We start from the raw sequence: 24439 nt of genomic DNA on the forward strand, positions 1-24439 counted from the left end.
CTCTCCCTCCCCTTGGGGACTTGGCTAGGGCAGAAGTGGCATTTTTTCAACCCCTTTCCTCCAAGTACACAGGAGGCACCATCCTGTGACCATTTGAAAGCCATGGGAGCTAAAGCAGATGCATGCAGATCTACAGTGTGGGGTAGGCCCTGTGGATAATCCTGGTAGGCAGATGTGGACGACTTGCCTGACACTCTACTCTTCCTTGGGGCCCCAGGGGAGCTGAGCAAAGGTGTTCCTGAGTTTTCCAGCCCAAACCTGCAGAGCAGGACATCAGTTACTCCAGCAGCTGCATGTGCAGCTCCACTGGCCAGCAGAGGGCTTGCTACAGACTTTCCTGTCACATCCCTCAGAGACTAATTACTCAGAGCTCAGCTCTAGGCTGTCCCCATCTGCTCGGGATGTCTCAGCAGTGACCTGTCAGAGGCCGTAGGAAAGTGACTCCAGAGAGTGCCCCAGACCCGCACACTGCCCATCTGGAACAGGCTCGGGAGCAGGCTCACAACCCTCCCCGCCCCACCGTGTCTTCACTGAGCCTATGTTCCCAACACAGAGACAGGAAAAGTGCAGCTGAGATGGAAGGCACAGGACTTTTCCATCTCAAAACGAGTGATTTTAAAGCCTTTCTCCTTAAAAATGTTCTTCAAATTTTGGAAGACTTAAACGTAGCCCCCAGGTCCTGTTAAGAGGAATGTAGAAATTACTGAATGCCCACCCAGTGGCCCTCTGGACGGAAAACTTCATATAGAACAAACAGAGCTGCCTATCTCCGCAGGAGGAAGAGCTATGATTAGAAGGAAAGACCCCCTACCTGGAGCCCACCTGAACAAACCATTCGATGGGACAGAGAATAACACTGGAAGGGAACCATGGGGTAGCAGGAGGGAGTCCTGCTGCTCGGGGAGCAGGGAACAAAGCCCTCTGCTCTGGGGTTGGATGGAGATGTGCCATCGACCCTCCAAATCCCCTAAGAAATGACGGAGAACGTGTCCAAAGATCAGCCTCACAGATGTTCAGCACAGCATGACACACTGCATATGCAGAGGGGGCTGCTGAATAAGTTGAGGTGCATACATGCTGATCCTGGGCAGGTGCACAACAGACTGCACAGTGAGAAGCAAGGATCCCAAATAATGTGTATAATATGGTGTTTGTTTTTTGTTAATCCTCCCCTGAGGATGTTCTTTCCATTGACTTTTTTAAAGAGAATGGGAGGGGAGGTAGGGGAGAGAGAGAAAGATACAATGTAAGAGAGATACATCTATTGGTTGCCTCTTGCATGGACCCCAACAAGGGCCTGCAACCCAAGTATGTGCCCCTGACCAGATTGGAGCCTGCTACCTTTCAGTGCATAGGCTGATGCTCTATCCAACGAACCATACTGGCCAGGGCAGTATGGTATTTTAAAATAGAAATATAAACATAGAACACACCACAAAGAAAATGTTTCCTAGGATGTAACCACATTTTGAAAAGCTGGATGAGGGCTTATCCTCTTGCTTTTGCTTATTTATTTATTTATTTATTTTTTAAAGTTTCTTTAAAATATATATATATATAGCCGGGACCGGTTTGGCTCAATGGATAGAGTGTTGGCTTGGGGACTGAAAGGTCCCAGGTTCGATTCCCGTCAAGGGCATGTATCTTGGTTGCGGGCATATCCCCAGTAGGGGGTATGCAAGAGGCAGCTGGTCAATGACTCTCTCTCATCGATGTTTCTGACTCTCTATCTCTCTCCCTTCCTCTCTGTACAAAACCAATAAAATATATTAAAAAATATATATATATATATATTATTGATTTTTACAGAGAGGAAGGAAGAGGGATAGAGAGCTAGAAATGTCCATGAGAGAGAAACATCGACCAGTTGCCTCGTGCACACCCCCTACTGGGGATGTGCCCTCAGCCAAGGTACATGCCCTTGACTGGAATTGAACCTGGGACCCTTCAGTCTGCAGGCTGATGCTCTATCCACTGGGCCAAACCGGTTTCGGCGCTTTTGCTTATTTATATAACATTGAAAAGCTTAAACTAGCTTAGCCGGTAGTTCAGTGGTTAGAGCATCTACTCACACACTGCAGGGTCTCAGGTTCAAGGGGTACATGTTTGAGTTGCAGATTTGATCTCTGGCTCTGGTCAGGGTACGTGTAGGAGGCAACCAATTGATGTGTCTCTCTCATATTGATGTCTCTCTCTCCCTTCCTTCTACTCTCTAAAAATAAAAAAATAAACAAAAAAAATCCTCAGGTGAGGCTTAACAAAAAACCAAAAAAATTCAATCCAATTTTGGCATGTGTCGTGCATTTCTATGGCGGAGCTCCCAAGGAACTCAGGCTGCAAGTGGAAGCCTCTGCCCCAGCCCCACAGCACTCAGGCTCTGCCCAGAAGTAAGTGACGCACTGAAAATGAGGAGCAACTGTTCAATGGTCCCTGAGCCATATGCCCACCCACCTGATCGGTCCTAACTGCACTCACTGAATGGTTAAGTGCACACCCCACACCTTGAAACCCCTTTTTGTGTGGACAAACTGATCTCTCTCCAGAAGGAGACCTGCTCTTCCTGCTGACCCCAAACCCTCAACTAAACAGGACTCCCACCCCACCCCCATCTCCAGCTCTTAGCACACTGCACCCGGGGACCTGCTCTCTTCAGCAGCAGAGGCACTAGCCTCCCAGGGCCATGAGTGGCCACATCAGATCTCGGCAACACAAAACAAGGGTCATGCATATAGGAGGTCAGTGACAGAAAGGTTATTTCTTGTCCAGCTGGTGTTCCTCAGTGGTTGAGCCAATGAACCAGGAGGTCACGGTTTGATTCCCTTCCTGGTCAGGGCACAAGCCTGGGCTGCAGGCTTGATCCCCAGTAGGAGATGTTCAGAAGGCAGCTGATCAATGATTCTCTCTCATCATTGATGTTTTTCTCCCCCCGCCTTCCCTTCCTCTCTGAAATTAAAATAAATAAATAAATAAATAAAAACTTTTAAGAAAGTTTACTTCTCACGGTAAGAACTACAAGACAGTCCTGTTGCAGAACAGATGACAGCAGTCAGGTTGGTGGTGGCTTTTGTAATGTGGGCCCTGAGGGGCCCCTAAGGTCTCTCCAGTCTTAACCAAGGGTGGGAAAGTGACTGGAAATATAAAACCTGACTGGGAAAGATGGTCCTGCAACTCAATGTACCATCAGGGGCCACACAGCAGCAAAGCCAGGAGGTCTACTCTGGATGCTGCCTTCACTTCCGCGCTGCCACCATCAGGCAGGACGGAAAGGGACAGGACAGAACAGGCCATGCAGTAAGAGCACAAGAGGGCAGAGTTGAGCTCAGAACCCACCAATCACCACTCAGGCCCGAAATGTGCAACTGGCTCCTTCAGCCCAGAACTGACAAGAACCTCCAGAATTAAAGCAAGAGCAACAACAAATACACAACCAACTGGACTGGATGCTTTGGAGAGAACCGAAAGTGACTCAGTGTTTGCTTCCATGAAACACTGTACATGCTGGCAAATGCCCGAGCTTGTTGGGTGTCCTCAATTAGCTGAACCGAAACAAGTGTCTTCAGACTGTCCCACGTTCATAGTCAGAGTGCGCAGATCCAATGAGCCCTCTCAGACTTAATCTCAGTGCCTTTCTAAGGTTTCCCAACTGCCCTTCATTATCACAGCCCAAGAACTACCCGTATCCTTTCATTTTCTTTTTTATTTCAAAAGTAGTATGTGTTTATTGTAGACAATTAGGAGATGCTCAAAAGCAGAAGGCAGACAACAGAACTCAGCCATCCCGCCATTCAGGCTAATAGCACCTTTGGACCACAGCTTTCTCCTCTTCTTGTCTGTATAAAATTACACATGCAGTCACTTCTTTAAAAAGAGAAAGGGACCCGTGGGATGCATTCATCTGAAGGGCACTGGGTTCCGCAGGCAGTTCTAGCCATTCAACCTCACCTCTGGTGCTGACTAATGTCCCCACGCTGTGATCCACACCTTGGATTAGCTGCTCCAGGGGGAACTGCTAGATGAAGCACCACCCGTACAGGCCCCAACACCACACACGCTGAGGGGCCATCAAGCTAAGGCTCCAGGTGCTATCACCCACACCTCTGCAGATGCTCCCAGGACAAGTGCTGCCAAGCCCAGCCTGGGAGTCCTCGGCACCCCCGTTGAGGAGAGAAGAAGGCCACATCCAGATTCTCCCACCTCCCACCATGTCTAAAAGGCCCCTACTGAGGAAGGCCCTGGAGGAAGGCACAGGTGGGGGTCCCTAACAAACCTAAGCAGATTCGGCCAGACCCCTGCCACAGACTTCTCTCCCTCTCAGCCTCCTCGGGTCTCATGCAGCAGCAAGATCAGCAGGAGTGCAGAGTGCCAAATAGGCAGTCTTCATCCATTCTGACTAACAAAGCTAAAAAGACATCCCATGGTGCTCCCCGAGCCCAAGCCAGAGTGAGGGGGTGACAGGAAGCCCCTGCTTCTGCTGAGTGCAGACCCACCTGGAGTTCATGCCCCAAAACCCGCCCAAGTGTCCCCTCTCACAGGAGTGCTGCTCTCAGTGGAGGACCCTGCCTGGTGTGTAGAGCAGGTTTGAACTTGGGGGTCTCCTTGCCAATTCCGGAAATCTGTGGGGGTGGGTCATGGCCTGTTCTGAATTACAGACCAGACTGATCAGAATCCTCACACTGTCACAGCAGCAACAGCCTTTCATTGGCCGGTTCTTGCAACTGCTTCTCCCTCTCCTTAGAACACAGTTGGGGAGTCCAGAGGATAAACGAGCCCCCACATCCCCCTCCCCCCCAGAATGCCCCTGTACAGCTCTCAGGGTGCCCTCGCAACCCCGTACACTGACCCAAACTTGGGTATACTTCCATGGCAGCCCCTGGATAGCCCCCATCTCCTGCTCTTCGCTAACGCCCTCTCTCTGTGAGCAGCGCATCCCAGAGTGGCTCCAAAGCTCAGTCCCCACAGTCCTGATCAGGAACACAGCCCAGCCTGCCTGGGAGCCCTAGCCCTGTGAGGGACCTGGCTGCCCCAGCAGCCTCCTCGCTTCAGGGTGACAGGGAAGTCACTTTTGATTCCTAGTGAACCAGGTGACTAAGTGGAGTCTCCACAGTACTGGGTGGAAACTCAGAGTAGGAAGGAGGGGAGGGGAGGGACGGGACCTGGTGCCTTCTGACAGCTGAGGCTCCTCTCTCAAAGGGCAGCCTAATGGAAGCCTGATGTCCCAACATAAAAACTTGTTAAGAGTCACACACATGGGGTCCCTCTGGAGAGCAACGCCGGCAGTATGCTGATCTTACCTGTGCGCCCCTGGAGTAGGACCTGAAGATGGTGCAGAACCTGCCTTGGCCCGACGTGTCCCTGAAACACAGGGGGAGTCAGTGGGATGTGTCCTGTGGGACCTTGGCATGCGCAGCGTGATCCCTACAAATGCTCTCCTGCCCCCTCCACAGCTTACACTGGCCAACCTCGTGGGCCTGAGTGCTCTAGGACAGCTGTCACCAGCCTTTCGGATCTCATGGACTACCGGTTGGAGACCGCTGCTCTAGGAGACCACCGTGCCAGGCTGGAGAATCCCACACCTATGGGAATTCACATCTCAACTTCAAGGCTCTGGAAAATGTATAGCCCGGTAAGAGGGAGCGAAGGGAGGCTGTGGCTAATGTGGAAATGAGTATGGGTAAAGGGAGCCGGGCTCTATCAGAACAAATAGCACTTAGCAGAATCCATTCCATGTTTACACAGGACCTCTTTAACAGCTATTCCACTTAAAATGTTAACAGGACCCCTTCCTTCCTGCTCCTTTAAGGATTCTTGACTGACTTCATTTAGCTTCTGAGGCTCCAGCTAAAACTCGGAAGTGCTGTCCCCCAGCCCGCAATCACACACAGCCCGACTCACCAGAGCTCCAGTTTGACCCGCCGGCCATCCAGCAGGATGGTAGTCGTCTTGTAGTCGATCCCTGCAAGAAAGCAAAAGGGCGGCTGAAGGGGACGCCTGGAGAGGAGCCTGCCAGGATCCGCCTCGCCAGCACTCAGTCTACAGGCTGGCGGAGTCAGTCACGGAGGAACAGACTAACCCCAGTTGGAGCCTTCTTGTGGCTCCAGCCCAGGGACCCAGACGTGCTGGGCACTGCTGCGCCAGTCAAAGGGAGGATGCACAGGAGCAGAGCTCAGCAGGCCTGCAGGAGGACGGCTCATCTCCAACTGACCTACTTTATGTGGTCTCAAGTAGAGAAATTTCCGAGTTCTTGGATTCACCATAGCCCCTAAGTACTGACAATCAGAGTGTGTCTAGAATATCATTAAGGGTAAAGTAATTTCTAAATCCATTTCTCTGGAGAGCTCTCTGCAGAACCTATGCATGCCATATTGTTAGCTTTTAATATTTTTACTTTTATGGGAAAAAATCAGTCCAAGAGAAGTTGGTAGATCAGGGACAGTGCTGGACATGTTACATTACAGGTAAGATCTTCAACTGATTTCATTTATGTATATTTTACCACAATAGTTTTTAAAATGAGAGATTCTCTGGCACATATTTTCATGTGAAAGAACTATTCATCAGGAAGAAACAAAACTCAGGCTTGCCTCCACCATATCGTCTCAGCATTGGCCCTTCCCCCAGCTCTCATCTCCTGAAAACCAGATTCTCTGGGTGGAAGCTCCTGGAATTCTGTCAAACAGGAAAGACAGATTTGGCCAGGACTTGCCTCCTCTCAATCCTGTCTCCACAGCTTCTGTGAGAGGGACCCCATGAGGGTAATTTCCAGGAAGGCTGGGTGTGGGTGCCCATCTTCTAGGCAATATCAGATCTGCCTCCCCGTGGCAAACCAGCCACACAGGCTCAGAACTCAGGAGGGACAGGGTACAGGGAGAAGGCTCCCGCACTCCACCCGCCTCTGGGCTCCCTCCCACATCCAGCACTTTGCAGACCCATGTACCTGAGTTCCACCCAAGACATCAGGTCATTAATTGTGGTCTGGGTCAGAAAGGACACCCATCCCTGCTCTCCAGCAGCTCTGCTCAACACTGCCAAACACACACACGGGACCAGTGGGGACAGTTGCTCACAGTGGTACAAGGAGGGGCCACTGTCCTCCCAACACCCCTTCTGCTGCAGAGCTACCCACCTACACTGGGTCAGAGGGCTCATTAGAGAACAAGACTCTCAGGGAGCACAGCAGAGGAAAAGCTGAAGTTGTTTGATGGCTGAGCAACGACACCAGTTTTGGTCTCAGAGTGACTGTGCTCTCTGGAGCCCTCTGGTGCCAGCCCGGGCCTCTAAGGAAAGGCGGCCTCCATGCCTGGCTCCAGCATGCACACTCCCAGGAAGGCTGAGCACCAGTGTGAGTAAAGTGGGCAGCAAGTCCCTACATAGCGGAGAGCATGGTCCAGCTGAGAGCTGAGGACTGCCGGGGAGCCAAGAAGCAAAGTGTGGTGGGGCAGGTAGGGGAGGAAGGGGAGAAGGAGATGGTATGCATGGAGAACTCCTCGGCTCACACACTCACTTGGATATTGAAAATTAAAATTCAAGTATATTCTTCAAGCTTATTCTGTCTCCCACCCCGCCACATCCCAAATCTGGATAAAAAATAACAGTGTGCTTTATAAATTAATAGAAAATATAAATATAGCAAGTCCACAGAGAGAGGCAGGTAGGAAGACAGAATCTCCCTGCTGTAAACAAAGATAGGTGGCAACCAAACTTCAGCTCTGACAATTCTTTGGTCTGAAGATTTGTTGCTGAAGAATTTCAATCACCCATTTTGAAAAACAATGACCAGAGGCTTCATTCAAAACATTTAATCCTGCCCTGGCCGGCATGGCTGTGGGTTGAATGTCATTCCATACACCAAGAAATCACAGGTTAATTTCCCAGTCAGGGCAGTCACCCAGAAAACAGTATGCCCCAATAGGGGGCATGCAAGAGGCAGCCAATGCTATTTCTCTTCCTCTCCCTTCCTCTGTCTAAAATCAATAAAAACATAGTTGAAAAAAAAAATAGTTGAAAAAAATTGAATACCCTGTACAGCTCAGGCATGACCATTGAGAACAGAATCAGCTATGGGCACTAGAACCACTGCTGGTGCACAGGGGACGGAAGCAGCTCACACAAGGGATGCCGAGGTCTCAGACCCTAGGACTGCAGACGCTCCCTGGATGGATATGGGAGGCCACCAGCAGGTGACCAGAGGTTCTCAGGGGAAAAGAGTGTGGTTCTGATTCCTAGCCCTTCTCACTATGAAAGCTTTCAGGGCTTAATCTGTCCAGTGTTCTGGGGTATTTTTCACTGTCTGTGCAGGGAACCCAGGAGCAATTCAGGTCCCCAGTTCATCTCTCTAACTACATGCTCCTCTGTCCTGTCCCACATCCTGGCCTCCCATTAGCCAGAGAGTGACACCTGGGCTAATGGTCAGTTTTCTCCTCTATTCCTCCAACGTTATCATTTTGTTCAACTTTCTGGAAAATGCCTTCAATTTAATCTTCCAGCCCTTCTAAGATATTTTTTAAAATTCTGTTATTTTAAATTTGATTTTAAAAGCTTTCTGGTTTTCTGGAATGTTCTTTTCTAAGAGCATCCTGTTCTTGGATGCAGTAATTCTTTATGTCAGACAATATTAATTATAAGGTTAAGGTTCTCAAATGTCTTCCTCACCTGCGGTGGCCCTTGGCTGTCCATTCACTCCTCAGAGATCCTAAAACCTGTAGGAGCCCTGGCTGGTGTGGCTCAGTTGGTTGGAGTGTCGTCCCATGAAGGTTTGATTCCTGGTCAGGGCACATGCCCAAGTTACAGGTTCAATCCCTGGTTGGGCTGTGTACTGGAAGCAACCGATCAATGTTTCCCTCTCACAATGATGTTTCTCTCTCTCTGAAATCAATAAAAAACATATACTCGGGTGAGGATTAAAAACCCATGGGAAGCCGAAACCAGTTTGGCTCAGTGGATAGAGCATCGGCTTGGGGACTGAAGGGTCCCGGGTTCGATTCCGGTCAGGGGCATGTGCCTTGGTTGCGGGCACATTCCCAGTAGGGGGTGTGCAAGAGGCAGCTGATCGATGACTCTCTCTCATCCATGTTTCTAACTCGCTATCTCTCTCCCTTCCTCTCTGAACAAAATCAATAAAATATATTAAAAAAAAAAAAAAAAACCATGGGAAGTTCCAAGTGACTCTGTCTTGTGACCTGGGCTTACAATACTAGTAAAGCTGCCAGGAACCTTGAGGAGTATGGCGCTCATGTCTCTTTGACTGATGTCTGCTGCCACAAGGCTCCTACCTGAGCACTGAGGATGAGGGGCAGCCAGGTCTCCTCGTTTGGAATGGAGACACTTGGCTGCCACCGTGCCTGACTCTCTGAGGGTAGACCTCTGTGTCCTTGCTGTGGGCCACCCAACCATGCACCCCCTGCTCTTATTTCAGCCGGTCCTCCTTGTGTTGAGTTCAGAGGGGCCTGCAGACAGGGGGTGCAAGGTCCAGAGCTACAGGATCCATGCTGGCCCCTCACAGCCCAGGCCTTAGCTCTCTGCACTCAACTGTGACAATGGCACCTGCTTCCCAAATTGTCAACTTCTCTCACCTGATGGCAAGTTTTTAAGAATGCATTTTCTATTGTTTCATGGGGTTTCTGAAGGGAATGAATACCTGACATGAATTACTTTCTGAATTTCTATTATACGGCAGGCATTGTTCCAGGAGCTAATGGACTCCTGATGCCAAGCTGCCCTGTGCCATGTTTTTCAGGGCTGCCACCACCTTGCAAATCACAGGAGACAGGGTTTTGTTCATAAATTTACGAGAGAAGAGAAGTCTCATCACCTATAGTGACACCCACACCAGGTACACTGTAACTGTCATCTTCTCAGCATTTAGCACAACTGTGTCCAAGCACTGAACTACTGAAATACAAATGACTTACAACACCTTGCACCCTTTCTTTCCCCTTTATATTTCGGGTATATGTATATGTGCACGTCTACTTTAGTTTTAAATAGAAGCAGAATACATTATTTACGAATTTCATTTCTTTTAAGAACAGTAAAGGGGATGCTGCCACACCGTGGGCCAGAAGGACACGCCTGGGCTCAGCACGGCACATGCTGGCGTCCTCCCACACCATGCCCCTGCATCGCTGGCCTCATGTCCCAGTGACATCCCTCATGACCCTATTTGTCCCTTGACAACAGCCAAGGCAGGGAGGAGCAGGAAGCAGATCACTGGCTCCAGAAAAATGCTGACGGAGGCTGAAGTTGCAGGAACATCATAATTATCTGCCTGCTGACTGCTGTCCTTCGAAGAGGTATTTCAAAGTACAAATTCAGAGAAAGGAGGTGGAGGAGGAAGGAGGAATGGTACGAAAATCATCATTAAAGTCTCAATTTTCTAGAAAGTCGCTTTATTTTCTGACAGTCACCCTTGACCTGGTGATTAGGAGAGTTCCCCAGGGCACCCCTCCTGCTCACTGAGACCCACTTCATCAGGAGCTGTAAGCAGAGTCGTGGGGAGGCATGGGAAGAAGGCTTTGGGCTGGGTGGCACTGACAAACAGGACATCAGCTCTGTCTTCACCCGCCCTCCCATACTCGAGACTGGGACACAGACCACCTGAGTGGGACACCCATGGTCATGTGGCCAGACTATAAAGAATAATCTGCACAATCCACTCTTCTCCGGCCAGCTAGTCTGCACAGCACAGCAGCCACTCTGCTGGCTGAAGCCAAGGCACAGTGTTCCTCCAGGAGTCTTGAGACAGAGTAGGCTAGAAGTCACAATTTCCTCCTCCACGTCCCTTCCTTTAGATGTTCACAATACTTGCATATCTGTTAGCACTGACACAGGACACCAGACCCCAAGTAAACCCACCCCCACTAAAGCCCTAGGAAATTACAAGGTAATCAGGGCAAGGGAACAAAGACACATGAACAAGAATCAAAAAATTCTCAGAGATCTGCTCAACTGCCTGAGATCCACCCTCAGCTTTGTTCTGGGTGCATAAATCAAGATTGCTGGATATTTTAAAGTTCAATTTTCTACTGTTCAGAGAGAGCAGGGACTGGTCAGAATGAGGACCACTATTACAACTTAGCAGTCCTCCAGGTGAGGGCACTTCCCACAAACCTGCCCAGAGTCCACCTGGACCAAAGTGGAGGGAGCAGGCAAGGAGGGATGCCAACTGCCTAGGCAGCATGTGTGTAATCACCAAGCTACTATCCAACATAATTAAAAGCCCAGCTAGTGTGGCTCAATGGTTGAGCACTGACCTATGACCCAGGAGGTCACAGTTCAATTCCGGTCAGGGCACATGCCTGGGTTGTGGGCTTGATTCCCACAAAGGGTGTGCAGGAGGCAACTGATCAATGATTCTTTCTCAATATTGATATTTTTTCCTCTCTCTCTCCCCATCTCCCTTCCTCTCTGAAATAAAAAAATATTTAAAAAGAATGAAACAGAAGCCTTGGCTGGTGTTCTCAATGGTTAGAGCATCAGCCTGTGAACCAAAGGGTCGTGGTTTTGATTCCCGGTCAAGGACACATACCTGGGTTGCAAGTTCATTCCCTAGCCCGGTCAGTGTGCACATAGTAGGTAACCAATTGATATTACCTCTCTCACATCTCTCTCTCTCTCTTCCTCTCTCCATCTCCTCTCTCCCCGCCCCCTCTCTCCCTCTCTCCCTCTCTTCTCTCTTCCTCTCTCCCTCCCTCCCACCCCCACGCCCTTCTACTCTCTCTCAAAGGAAAAAATATTCTCGGGTGAGGATTACAAAGAAAGAAAAAAAAAAAGAGAAGAAAACAGAAAATGCTAACCAATGTTTTCCTTTGCAGTGTTTAAACAGAGCACCAGAAACTAGAATGCTGGCTAGTGTCCGAGGGAAAGAAAACCATTCCCAACAGGTTCTCCCCATTGCGGCAGCTCCATGATAGAACTAGAAACGTCTCTGGGCAGTGTGGACCGTGAATGTCCCTCACGCCGAGTCAGGTGACCCAGCTGAACAGAGGTCACCTAGTGACTTCAGGGAAGGCTCCAGTGCAGCTCGGCCCCTCCACACTGGCAGGAGATGCTGCTGTGTCAAAAGGCGAACTTGTTGGCTTTCTACACAGTTCTCAGATCTCACTTCCTGGGAAGCACAGCCCCAGCCAGGATGTCTGAATGAAGCGCATGCCTGTGTTTCAACATGATATCTAACTCGTAGCATGAGGGTGCCACCCCCAAACCCAAGACAGGCAGCTGCTGTTTCTTAGTGTTATTCCTTAGGGAGAGAAAATAAGTTCCCAAAGGCAGACAAATAGCAAACAGGAATGTCAGGTCTTCTAGGAACCAGAAAGCTTTCCATAACACAGGCGGGGAGGTGCCCTGGATTCACACACCAGCCACCAAGACAGGTCCGGGCAGTCCTTCCGGATATGCATGTAGCCTGAGACACTTGACCAGCCTCACTCTTACTCTCCCAAGGGTAAGGTACATGTCTATACCACAGAGTGGGGACAGAAAAGGGAATTCCATGTCCCAGTGAATTCCGTGCAACTGGGTACAGCCCTAAGGAGGCAACACTAAGCAGTGCGGCAGGCACTCTCAGGTGGATCAAGGATCCCACCTCCTGGCATTCATGCTTGTGGGTGGTGGGTGCTGATACCTGCTTCTGACCCTGAGTAAGGCCAAGTAATGGGTGGCCCCTCTGACCACCTTACATGAGACTCCTGCAGGCAGATTCTCTCCCTTGCTGGCTCCATGAACAAGCTGCCCTCTGGAGGGGCCCATGTGGCCAAGAAAAGAGGATGGCCAGAAAGATAATAACCACTTGAGTTTAGAAAGGATTCTGCCCCAGCCCACACCTTGTGAGAAACCCTAAAGCCCTGTGAAGACCCAGCTAAATTGTGCCCAGATTTCTGACCCTCCCAAAAACCTATCTATATATATAAAAGCCTAAGTAACCGTTATGATGGAACAACCAGAATGCACGGTCACTATGATGTGCACTGACTACCAGGGGGAAGACACTCAATGCAGAGGCTTCCCCCAGCCCACAGGCCCTGATTGCCCGATGGGGCCTGCCAGCCAACCTTCCAGTCCCTCCCTCAGGCCAGTAGGCCCTGATTGCCAGATCGAGGCTGGGCCTTGGGCCTGGACAGGGAACTAGGAGTGGGTGGCAGTGACCAACCTCCTGTGGCATCAGGCAGAAAGGGGGCCTGCAACCTCTCACCTACTACCTGGGGGCAGGGGTGATGGGGATGGAGGTGCAGTGAGAATGAAGGGCGTCCGCTGAACTCACTCTCACTCCTCCTGCTAACCTCCCTTGGCGTGCAGGGCTTCCACACTAGGGAAGCCCCCATGCTCAGGTGCCGGGTGCCCAATCTGTACCCATGCAGCCTCTTCCAGGTGAGCCAGGCCACAGCTGCCAGGATTTCAGGGGCCGGTCAGGCTCCCTGTGGGTTTACACAGGAGCCGGTCTGCGAGGCCAACCTGGAGAGAGCGTGCTAGCCATCCAGCTTCCATGTGGTGCCACTGCAACCCAGCCCGCGTGTCCGGCCACAATGACTGCATCTCTGCTTTGGGACTTGGCACCATGACTCAGGCAGAGGGGGCACTTGGGGCCTAGCACCCAGGTGCTGCCCAGGGCCCAGAGATCAGCTGGGACCTGCTCTTCTACACCAGATGCTGGCGCTTCTATCACCGGCCAGACCTAGGGACCACACCCAGGCATGAATTTCGTGCACTGGGCCTCTAATATGCTAATAACTGGGTGCTGTTTTTTGTGTTTGTTAAAATATTCAAGGATATTTTCCACTGACTTTTAGAGAGAATGAAAGGTAGGGGGAAAGAAAAAGAAAGAGACACATCAAATGGTTGCCTCTCACACATGGCCCAAGCAGGGCCAGGGATCAAGCCTATAACCGAGGTACATGCCCTCGACCAGAATCAATCCCGGGACCCTTCAGTCTACTCTGTCCACTAACCAAATTGGTTAGGGCTGGGTGCTCCTTTAAGGTGCTCAGTTTGTGGTAATTTCTTGGATTCTATAACAGAATATTACAGATTGGGGAGCTTATAAACAACAGAAATTTATTTCTCACAGTTCTGAAGACTGGATGTCCAAGATAAGGTTCTAGCAAAGTTGATGTCTAGTGAAAGCCCACTTCCTTGTTCACAGACGGCTGACCTTTTGCTGTGTCCTCACAAGGCAGAAGGGGCAAGGGAACTCTGTGGAGTTTATAAGGCACTATGCAATTCGTGAGGTTCCACCCTCAAGACCTAGTCACTTCCCTGAGCCCCTATCTCCTAATACCATTGCCCTGAGGATTAGGTTTCTACATATGAAGTTTAGGGGGTGGGGAGATACATTCGGCCCACAGCAGTAACTAATACCAATTATAGAAAACGTACACTCCTCTGACCAGCTCTGTAGCTATAAAAATCTATCAAACAACAAGATAACTTTTTATAAAGGTGTGGTAACAGAGTAACAGCCCGGAGATGCCCACATCCTAATTCCTGGAATCTGTGAACATGCTTCCTACAGGGCCAGGGACTTTGCAGATATGATGGGGGTCATGGGCCTTGAGAAGGAAGAGGATTCTGAGTTATTCTGGTGGCCTCAATGTTATTTCTTGAGTCCTTAAGGTGGGGACCCTTTCCTGGTTGATTCAGTGAGATGAGATGGAAGGAGGAGAGAGAAAAGAGAGACTCAAAGACTGGGAGAGACCTTACTTAACCTCACTTAGAAGACGGAAGAAGGGGAACACAAATGAAGAATAATCTCTAGAAGCTGGCATGGCCCTCAGTTTACAGCTACCAAAGAAAAGGGTCTTTAGTACTATAATGCAAAGAACTGAATTCTGCCAACAACTGAAAGAGGAAGGAAAGAGACCTCCCTTAGAGCCTGCAGAAAGCAAACACAGTCCTTCAATACCTGACTGTTGACTTATAACCTACATGCAAAACTCTAAGATAATGTTACAGCAGTAACAAAAAAAGGAATACCCAAGTATAAACATAATTAAAGGCTACTATTTATTTTTTATTACAAATAAACTGGATACAAATATATATATATATATATATATATATATATATATATATCTACTGTAGATGGTTAAAATCAACAGAAGATGATACACAAAATGGAGTCTATATGGCTGTTATAAAAAAACAGGCATCTGCCCTAGCTGGTTTGGCTCAGTGGATAGTGTCAGCCTACAGACTAAAAGGTCCCAGGTCCGATTCTGGCTAAGGGCACATGCCTAGGTTGCGGGCTTGACCCCCAGTAGGGGACATGCAGGAGGCATCCAATCAATGATTCTCTCTCATAATTGATGTTTCTATCTCTATTTCCCTCTCCCTTCCTCTCTAAAATCAATAAAGATACATTTTTAAAAATATGTTAAAAAAAAAAAAAAAGAAACAAAAATAACCAAACAGGCATCTGCTGAAATGAAAGCAGAATGTGGAGCAAATGGAAATTTTATACCTGATGGGATAGAAAGTGTTCAGCTGCTTTGGAAAACTGTTTGGTGATATTTACTAAGACTGAATATATGCATATCCAAAGCCCAGAAATCCTACTCCATGGTATCCCTGACAGAAATGCATGCATATGTGCACCAAAAACATGTACAGGCAGACTTCGTTTTATTGCTCTACACAAGTGTGCATTTTTCACAAGACTCTCCACCTGCAAAAAAATTACAACTCGCTTTACTGAGGTGATCTGGAACTGAACCACAATATTTCCGAGGTGTGCCTGTATGATCCTTTTCATAGGAATACTATTCAGAATAACTCAAACATAGAAACTATCCAAAAGCCCTCCTGCAGAAGAATAAACACATGGCAGTCCTCACAGTGAAATCTATATACAACACAAAGGAGTGAACTACAACTGCACACAATAGCATGGCTGAACCTAAAAAAAAAATGGAGAAATAAAGAAACCAGAGACACAAGAGTACATATGGTGATTCTATTTATAGAAAACCCTAGAAATGAAAACTAGTCTATAACATAAGGGTCAGTGGCTGCCAGGTCTGGGGGCAAAGAGGGTTGGTATGCCAAGAGCACAAGACTGAATGTGGCCATGGTTTCTCAAGTGTGCACGCCTGTCAAACTCATTAAACTTCAAATTTTAAAATGGATACAGGCTTTTGGTGCATAAATGATACCTCAATAAAATTGATCAAAAGAAGGAAAGACTGACAACATCAAACATTGGCCAAGGTGTAGAGCATGGAATTCTTACATGTTGATGGTGGGAACTCAAAATGACAGTCACTTTAGGACACAGTTTGGCAAGTTCTTGTAAGTTAAGCAGACACACAAGGACTTGTGCATTGAGAATGTGCTTCATGCCACTTGAACCATACACTTAAAAATGTATGATAAATATGCATATTTTACCAAAAAAATAAAATTTAAAAAATGTTTAAAAGATTTGTATAAGAATGTTTATAGCAGCATTATTCACAATAGCCAAAGTCAGAAAATAACCAAAACTGTATCAATAGGTAAACAAATTAAGGTATGTTTGTGCAAAGGAATGCTATTTTGGAACAAAAAGAAATGAATACCAGGGGTATGAACAAATTTCACATACATTATCCTGAGTGAAATAAACTAAAGTAAGGAAGACCATACTGTATGATTCACAGGAAGTTCTGGAGAGGAAAAAGTACCCTAGAGTGACAGGAAGCAGACCATGGGGACTGGGGCTATGGGACTGACTTCCAAGGGACAGGAGAGAACTTTTAGGAGTGGTGAAAATGTTCTAGGTATCAATTAGAGAAATAGTTATACAGATACTAGAGGCCCAGTGAATGAAATTCATGCACAGTGAGGGGAAACCCTCAGCCTGGCCTGCACCCTCTCGCAATCCAGGACTACTGGCTCCTAACCACTGCTCATCTGTCTGCCTGCCTGATCACCCCTAACCACTCTGCCTGCCTGCCTCATCACCCCTAACCACTCTGTCTGCCTGCCTCATCACCCTTAACTGCCTCTGCCTCAGCCCCCACCACAGCAACTTCGTCAGGAAGGACATCTGGAAGGTCGTTCGGCTGTCTAGTCTAATTAGCATATTATGCTTTTATTATTATAGAATATAATTTGTCAAACTCATCTAACTTAAATGTATACTTAAAAACAGGTGTATTTTCTTGTATATCAAGTATATGTCAATTATATATATATATATATATATATATATATATATATATATATATATATATTAAAGTAAATCCACAGCATATTGACCTGCTCTGAGTTAGATGAGTAGGCTTTGTGACCACGAGGACCTGAATTACCCTACAAGATAGGGCTGAATACAGAGCAAAGCCAGGTGTGAACTCCCAATCCATACCGTGCTGACTGCACAGATATTCTGGGAACAAGGATGATCTTCAGGTCGCTGATGCCTGCCCTTCTATGGCCAACTTTCCCACCACAGGCGCATGAGCAAGCCTGTCACTAAGGACAGAGCAGAAAGGGGAGCTGCCTGGTGAAGGACGAAAAGAAAGCAGAAGTTACCTAATGTATTTCAAAATGCCTTTGTGTCTACACTGGCATGCCGGGTTTTGGGAGAAACACTAGAGCAGTTTGTGGACTGGTTTCCTGTGAAGGAAGAGCTTTTCCTTTGCCTTAAAAACCACACCAGACCAAACCAAACCAAAGCTTCCTGCTGTCCATAAAAAAACAGACACAAAAAAACAAAACAAAAAAAAACAAGCACATCCACACACAGAAACAGGAGAAATACAGGACATTTAAAAAATTATTCATAACCCCCAAACAGAGATAACCACTGTTAATGTTTTCATGTATTTCACTCCATAACTCTCATTTGACACCCATAGATATACTATATAATTAAGCATACATTTTCCCCACTTAAAATACCAGAGATTACCCCATATCATTAAATATTCATTAAATATTCCTCCAAACCAACACTTTTAAAGGCTGTATAATAATCTCATCCTATGAATATTTCTTCTGTTGGACCCTTAGGCTACTGCAGTTTTTATTTTTGTTTGTTTTTACCCCTACTGGGGATGTACCCGCAACCAAGGTACATGCCCTAGACTGGAATCAAACCTGGGACCCCTCAGTCCACAAGCTGACACTCTATCCATTGAGCCAAACTGGTTTCGGCTATTTTTCTTTTTAATAAACAAATACAAAACCTTGATTTCCTCTAGTTATGTCCCTTATTATTCTCCAGGAGACATTTCTAATTAATTGGGAAGTAAAAGGGAAGGCTGCTTTAAAGCTCTGGATATGTTGCCGAGTCCCTTACAGAGCACCACACACACCCCTGAGCACTCTTAGTGCTGAGTGCTATCAGACTCAACTCTGTAATAAACGTACAGGTGAGTGTTTCATCCTATTTAATTTTAAGGTTAAACATCTTTCCATGTATTTTTCATCACAGCAATTTTCAACCGGTGAGCTGCAAGAATTTCACAATAGCTGTCCAGTGCAAATAAATAAAAACTATATGCTTTTTTTTTTTTTTGGTCAGATCAGCAAAAAAATATTTCTTGGTGTGCTGCAGAATTTTAGTAATTACTTTATGTGTCCATGAGATGAAAAAAAGTTGAAAATCACTGTTTCATTAGAATCTCCTGTGGCCCTGGCCAAGTGACTTAAAATAAGAAAAATACTCCCACTGATGACACTGTCATCAAGTTGTTCTTATCCATCAAGGGGCTTGATCACTGCTGCTCTGGACCAAACCAAGTCACTGCCTGCCCCAGTAACCAAGAGAGCAGTGTGCATGTACATGTGTGCTTGCAAGCATGAGTGTGAGCGTGAACTCAGGACCGTCGACTATTGTGGGAGATCTGTGCCACAAGACAGCGTGGCAGCTTCTGCAGGCTGACAAGCACTATCTGCCACACAATTCCTGAGATCTGTGCCCAGGGACAGGCCTCTCCCTTGCACACCTTGCATCTTTAAGAGAACCAGGCTCAGCTCCTAAAGCCTGCCAACACTGGATCCAGGAAGAGAGGGGACCAAATAGGAAACAGAAATCAACACGAAATGATTAGGTAACTAGAGGAGACTCACTGAACAAGTGCTAAGTGGTGCATCCCCAGAGGCTTTGGGATGGATACCAGCAATGGTACCTGGGCAAGAGGGGGGGGCGGACGACAGTAACTGCTGCTGCCAAGTTACAGCTCCCAATTCCTCTGCAGTGATTCTTGGACCTAAACACAGAACCTCAGCACCCTGTCAGATATCATCATTTCCTTCGGTCACTCAAGGCTGTACAAAGCAACTAAGTCCTGATAACAAGCTGTCACCCATCTCTCCCAGCAGAGACCTGAGTAGCAGGCACTCACCCTGCCTTGGTCCAGTTGACAGACAACTGCTGCCGGGAAGATCCAGGCTTGTAACGAACCAACTAATGACCCCAAGAACTGCCAGAAGGAACACAGACCCACCTCAGCAACAGTGTTGCTACTCAAGCTAGGAACCACCTGGTGGCTTCCTGGGCTCACAAACACCTGCTCATCACCCCGCTTAGATCTCTGTCCAGGGTTTACATTTATTCACTTGCCCAGAGATCTGGCACCCAGCTGTCCACACTTTGACACTTAAAAATCTGTGGAGTGCTTGCCTTTCCAGCACTTGGGCCTTCTTCCATTCTCTGTTCTTCCTAAAAGATGCTGGGACACCTTCTCTGTAGTGGAAGGTATCCTCTCTTGGGATGTTGGTCTCCTGATACCATGCCCTTGCTTCCCTCTTCACTTTATTAACTGTATTCACCCTCACCTCCCGCCCTAATGATGACTCCACACACCTAGTGGTCTCTGATGTCTGCACTCAGTCTCAACATCCTGCTCCTTAGGGCCCAGGGCACTAAATTCTGCCCCACAAGTCATCTCCCCTCTCTTCTCCCATTTTTTCCCCCTGTAATTTGCTCCAAGCCTGGGTGCCAACCATTGATAAGACCTCCCCCAACTTTCTCCAAACACCCAATGAAGGACGCCCTGACTAATGTGGCCGCAGGTCCCACAACAACCCATCAAGACACATGCCACCCTTCATAGTGCTGTCCACCACGCAGGCCTAACTACAACTCCATCCCTTCTCCTCCTCACCCACGCCCCAGACAAGTAAGTGGCTAGCTTCTCAGGGACCAACAACTTCACACTTTGCCAACTGCAATTCATACAGAACAGGAGGTGAAAATGCCTACAAGACTTTCTCATCTTCCCCACTTCCTGTAACATATTTCTATTTAGTTCATCACCCAAGACATAAATACTCTTGCTAATGGGAACAATGACATTACATATATTCACAACACGACACAGCAGTGTCACTATTACCACACAACCTTGAATGAGGGACCAGGCTCTGCACAGTAGAACATTTGCTCTGTTAACTGCTTAGTTTACAGAAAGTGCTAAAGATTGGAGAAAAACTTAAACACTAAAAATATTCTGCCTACTCAACTGTTTTCTGAAAATTTAGGAAAGGCCACACCAGTCCAAGTTACAAATCAGCCAAGTTAGCATAATCTGAAGCAGATAAGGTTACCTGTTCCCCTTCCCCACTCGGGCTGATCTTTACTAGAACATCACACACAGCAGGCGAGTGCCTCTGACAAAGGGGGAGACAGGTCCAGATGGGTCTATGTGTGGCCCTTTGTGGCCTTCTGGAAACCTCTCTGGAAACCCGTGGTTGGCAGGGGACTGGAAGCTCTGGGCTTCTGCTGCTCTGTTGGATGCAGACAGGAGGGAGGGAGCAGGGCAGGAGTAATGCAGTGAAAGGAAAAAATGGGTCTCAGTGACTGGTCCTGGGAAGAAGGTTTCTAATTCTAATCAGAGGAAGAAGGCAGCCCCAGGACCAGGGACAGAGGTACCAGTAGAAGGAAGGCGTACAGGTTGGGATGCACTAACAATAAGTAAGTCAAATGCAAAGGGAAGCACTAGGGGGGGGTCATCTGAGAGAGGAGTCAGGCCCAGGCTCAGGGTGGAGGTGAGGGCAAGAGCATAGAATACCTAGTGAGAAGAAGGTCACTCCCACCAATCTGACTGCCAGACTCCTGAAGAAAGGGGTCACACAGTGGCGCCAGCCCCATGCTGCAGGCTCTCAGCCGGTCTGAGCCTTAGTTCCTCATTTGTAAAATGAGAGGGTGATGGCACCTGCATCACAGGATGGCACTGAAGACTAGATGAGGAACAGCGCCAAGAAGCTCAGCCCTGGGCCTAGCACCTATCACTCAGGCCAACACCCACCTCAGAATCCGGCATCAGACAGAGAGAAGGCAAACCCCAATAAATCACCCAGAAAGTGGGCAAGAGCCAGACATGAGAACACAGCCAAGTACAGAGGGAGAGAGGCACTGGGAGGGGTTGTGAGGTGCCCAGCAGAATGGGGATGCTGCAGACAGGCAGCTCTTTCATTTAGAACACACATCTAGTTAGTGCCTTTTTTTTTTTTTTTTTTTTTAATATATTTTATTGATTTTGTACAGAGAGAAAGGGAGAGAGAGATAGAGAGTTAGAAACATCGATGAGAGTCATCGATCAGCTGCCTCTTGCACACCCCCTACTGGGGATGTGCCCGCAACCAAGGTACATGCCCTAGACTGGAATTGAACCCAGGACCCTTCAGTCCCCAAGCCGACGCTCTATTCATTGAGCCAAACCGGTTTCGGCTAGTTAGTGCCTCTTGTGTGCAGGTCCCATGCTACTGTTGAGGACAAGGGTGTCCAGGCCAGAGGCACGTCCTGACTCAGGAATGGTATGGAGAAGTGTTTGAAGACACCATGTACTCTGAAATTTGAACTGAGGACTGAAACCCACTTGCAGCCAGGTGAAAAGAGACATTTGGAATTGTCCAGTGAAAAGCCATGGAGTGGGGGACAGGGCAACGCAGGCCCAGCTGCTGGGTGCTGACATGGGCCACAGCCCACACTCTGGCACCTAGGAGTGCAGGCACACAGCATCCTCTCCCCACAGGCACAGTACTAACACAGAAATAATCAGCAGGCCCTAGCCAGTTTGGCTCAGTGGATAGAGCATCAGCTTGCAGACTGAAGGGTCTCCGGTTTGCTTCAAGGGCACATGCCCGGGTGGCGGGCTCAATCCAGTGGGACATGCAGGAGGCAGCCAATCAATGTCTCTCATCCTTGATGTTTCTATCTCTCTCTCCCTCTCCCTCTCCCTTCCTCTCTGAAATCAATAAAAATATATTTTTTAAAAAAGAAAACCTTTAAAAGCTTATTAAGACCCATATTTGAGAGAGAGAGAGAGAGAGAGAGAGAGAGAGAAAGAAGGACGAACCAACAATCAAACCAGAAGACTCAAGTATTAGTGGCAGACCTCAACGCTTGCCCACTTTATCCATACCTGACACAACTGCCTCACTCCTGTTCATCGGACCTCCTTCTTCATCGACCTCCTCTCTGCGTGCCCTGGGCTCAAAGGACACGAGCGTCCTATATACTCAGCAGGTCCCACCAACACTGACCCCCCGATTAGCAGACAGAGAGAGATGGAGTTATTCGATTTCAAGTCTTTCAAGATGCAGACATATCAACTATATCGCACCTTCCTATTGACCCTCAACATAAAGATCTGTGAGAGCGAAGGCACAGAGGACACAACTGTCTTGACCAGGACCTTCATCACTCTAGATAAAACGGGGGGCTATGCACCAGGGTGCACCCAGCACACTGCCTTGGGGACCCGCAGCCTTGCGCAGAGTCAGATCAGGCAGTGTACTCAGGAACAGAAGCTGCTCACGGAATACTCTACTTTCTTCCTGCCAACTTCCACAACCCAGACTTCTTGTCGCTTATGCTCTGGCGCGTATTTCCCCAGCAGATGGCCTGGTAGAACCTCTATGCAAAGTGTTCTGCTCTGTCCAAGGAGAGCACAGACTCTCCCCTAAAACCGTTGCTATGTATTAAGAAAAACGTAAACCTCCTGAGAAGAAGGTTTCTAATTCTATGGAAACCTGTCAGCACAGTGCACATCAGCAACACCAGAGTCTAAGAGCCACTGAGGGCTCCTGCAAGGTTTGGCATGTTGGCACATAGGGCTCATCACTAACTCCTTCAGGTGCCAGCGCTAGAAAAGACTGTCTTGATGACTCAGATGTTTATGAAGCTGCTGAGAGCGACGTGCGCTCCCATACATGTCTGAGGAACAAGCTAGACAGGACTTCAATGTGGGTAAATCATCTGGGTGGCCCAAGGGAGGGGGTTTAGTCACACACCTGTCACATGCCATGTTGTCACCTGCTCCTAGACAGAAGAACCATAAATGTTTAGGCTAAAAACAACAAGCCTAGAAATATGCGGAGGGCTTTTAACAACAAAGGGGGAAAAGAAATACATGTATATCCTTTGTAAGATGGCCAGAAATAAAATTTAAAAAAACACACCCACAACTCCTGATTATTATACCTTTTTCAAAGGAAAAATTCCCATGATGCTGAATCCTGAGAACCAGCAGCTCCAGAGCTTCCAAAACTCCCAACAGTCTCCCTTAGGAAGCCTTCAGGGGAGCAGAAAGAAGTACGCTCAGGTCACCAACTTCACTCTGATAAAGAACAGGCCTTGGGGTCGGTGAGCCAACGCACTGACCACAAAGACCCACTGTGCACGTCTGCACCTCGAGGACCCCTAGATACTGGGGACAGGTGCTCTGCCTTCTCGTTAATGCTCTGGGGGACCCACAGTAACCTAGGGGTGTGCCCTGGCCCTAACACACACAGAACCTTCCTAAAAGTGGGCTTTCTTCTCCTTTTCTGGCAGACGGCCCTACACTGGACCAAACACCTCCGCTACCTCAGGCAGGTCTCCACACTGTCCTCAGCCGGCATGTCATAGGAAATGTGGCAATGCCCTGCAACTGACAGAGGGGACAGAAGGCAGTTCCTATCTCTCCAGCTAGTGGCCCTGTGTTCTCCGAATGCTCACTTTACCGGCTGGAGTACCCGATGGCAGAGCTAAGTTGACCCTCATAAGTGCAAACGTATGTCCCAGGAAAACACTGCTGCCCCTAAGGAAGCCCAGACCCTCTCACACTCTTCTCATATACCAGCAGCAGCCCTGGAGCAGCACTACCAACGGAAAAGCACCTCAGCAGTAGCTGCCAAGGGTCCATTAAGGTGGCAGTGGGCGGCGAAGGGACCTGCTAAAGCCCCAACGAAGGCCCTCCCTCTCCCATCCCTGTTGGGACTCACCCTTTTGCTCCCTCACCTAAAAACAAACCCAGAGTTCCTCCTTTCTTGCCCTTCCAGATGTCTCCTCTAGGGCTGAAAGCATGTGCTCCGGGAGGTGGCACAGCATGAATCTGGCACAGCTGCCCACCGCTGAAGCTGCTACAGCAGCAAGGGCACTCAGCCAGCCCAGGTAATCCAATCTTGACAAGTCCTAAATCGAAAGGGTGGGAAAAGCTGGGTCCACACTCTCAGCTGCCCACAGGCAAGCAATTTAGCA

General features: G+C 48.3%; 1 protein-coding gene across 4 annotated transcripts in view; it reads right to left on the reverse strand.

Annotated features, from left to right (window-relative positions):
* Nucleotides 1-24439, reverse strand: part of RAB40C (RAB40C, member RAS oncogene family) — a 30280-nt gene that overhangs the window by 3500 nt on the left and 2341 nt on the right. For all 4 annotated transcript variants that reach the window (XM_084881750.1, XM_084881751.1, XM_084881748.1 and 1 more), the window contains 2 exons: nucleotides 5893-5953; nucleotides 5292-5352 (listed from right to left, as the gene is read on the reverse strand). In XM_084881750.1, coding sequence (XP_084737876.1) covers nucleotides 5292-5352; nucleotides 5893-5953 — 122 coding nt within the window. The remainder of the gene's footprint in view (nucleotides 1-5291; nucleotides 5353-5892; nucleotides 5954-24439) is intronic.

Source organism: Pipistrellus hanaki (assembly GCF_964339955.1).
Source record: "Pipistrellus hanaki genome assembly, chromosome: 4".
In the NCBI taxonomy this organism is placed as follows: Eukaryota; Metazoa; Chordata; class Mammalia; order Chiroptera; family Vespertilionidae; genus Pipistrellus; species Pipistrellus hanaki.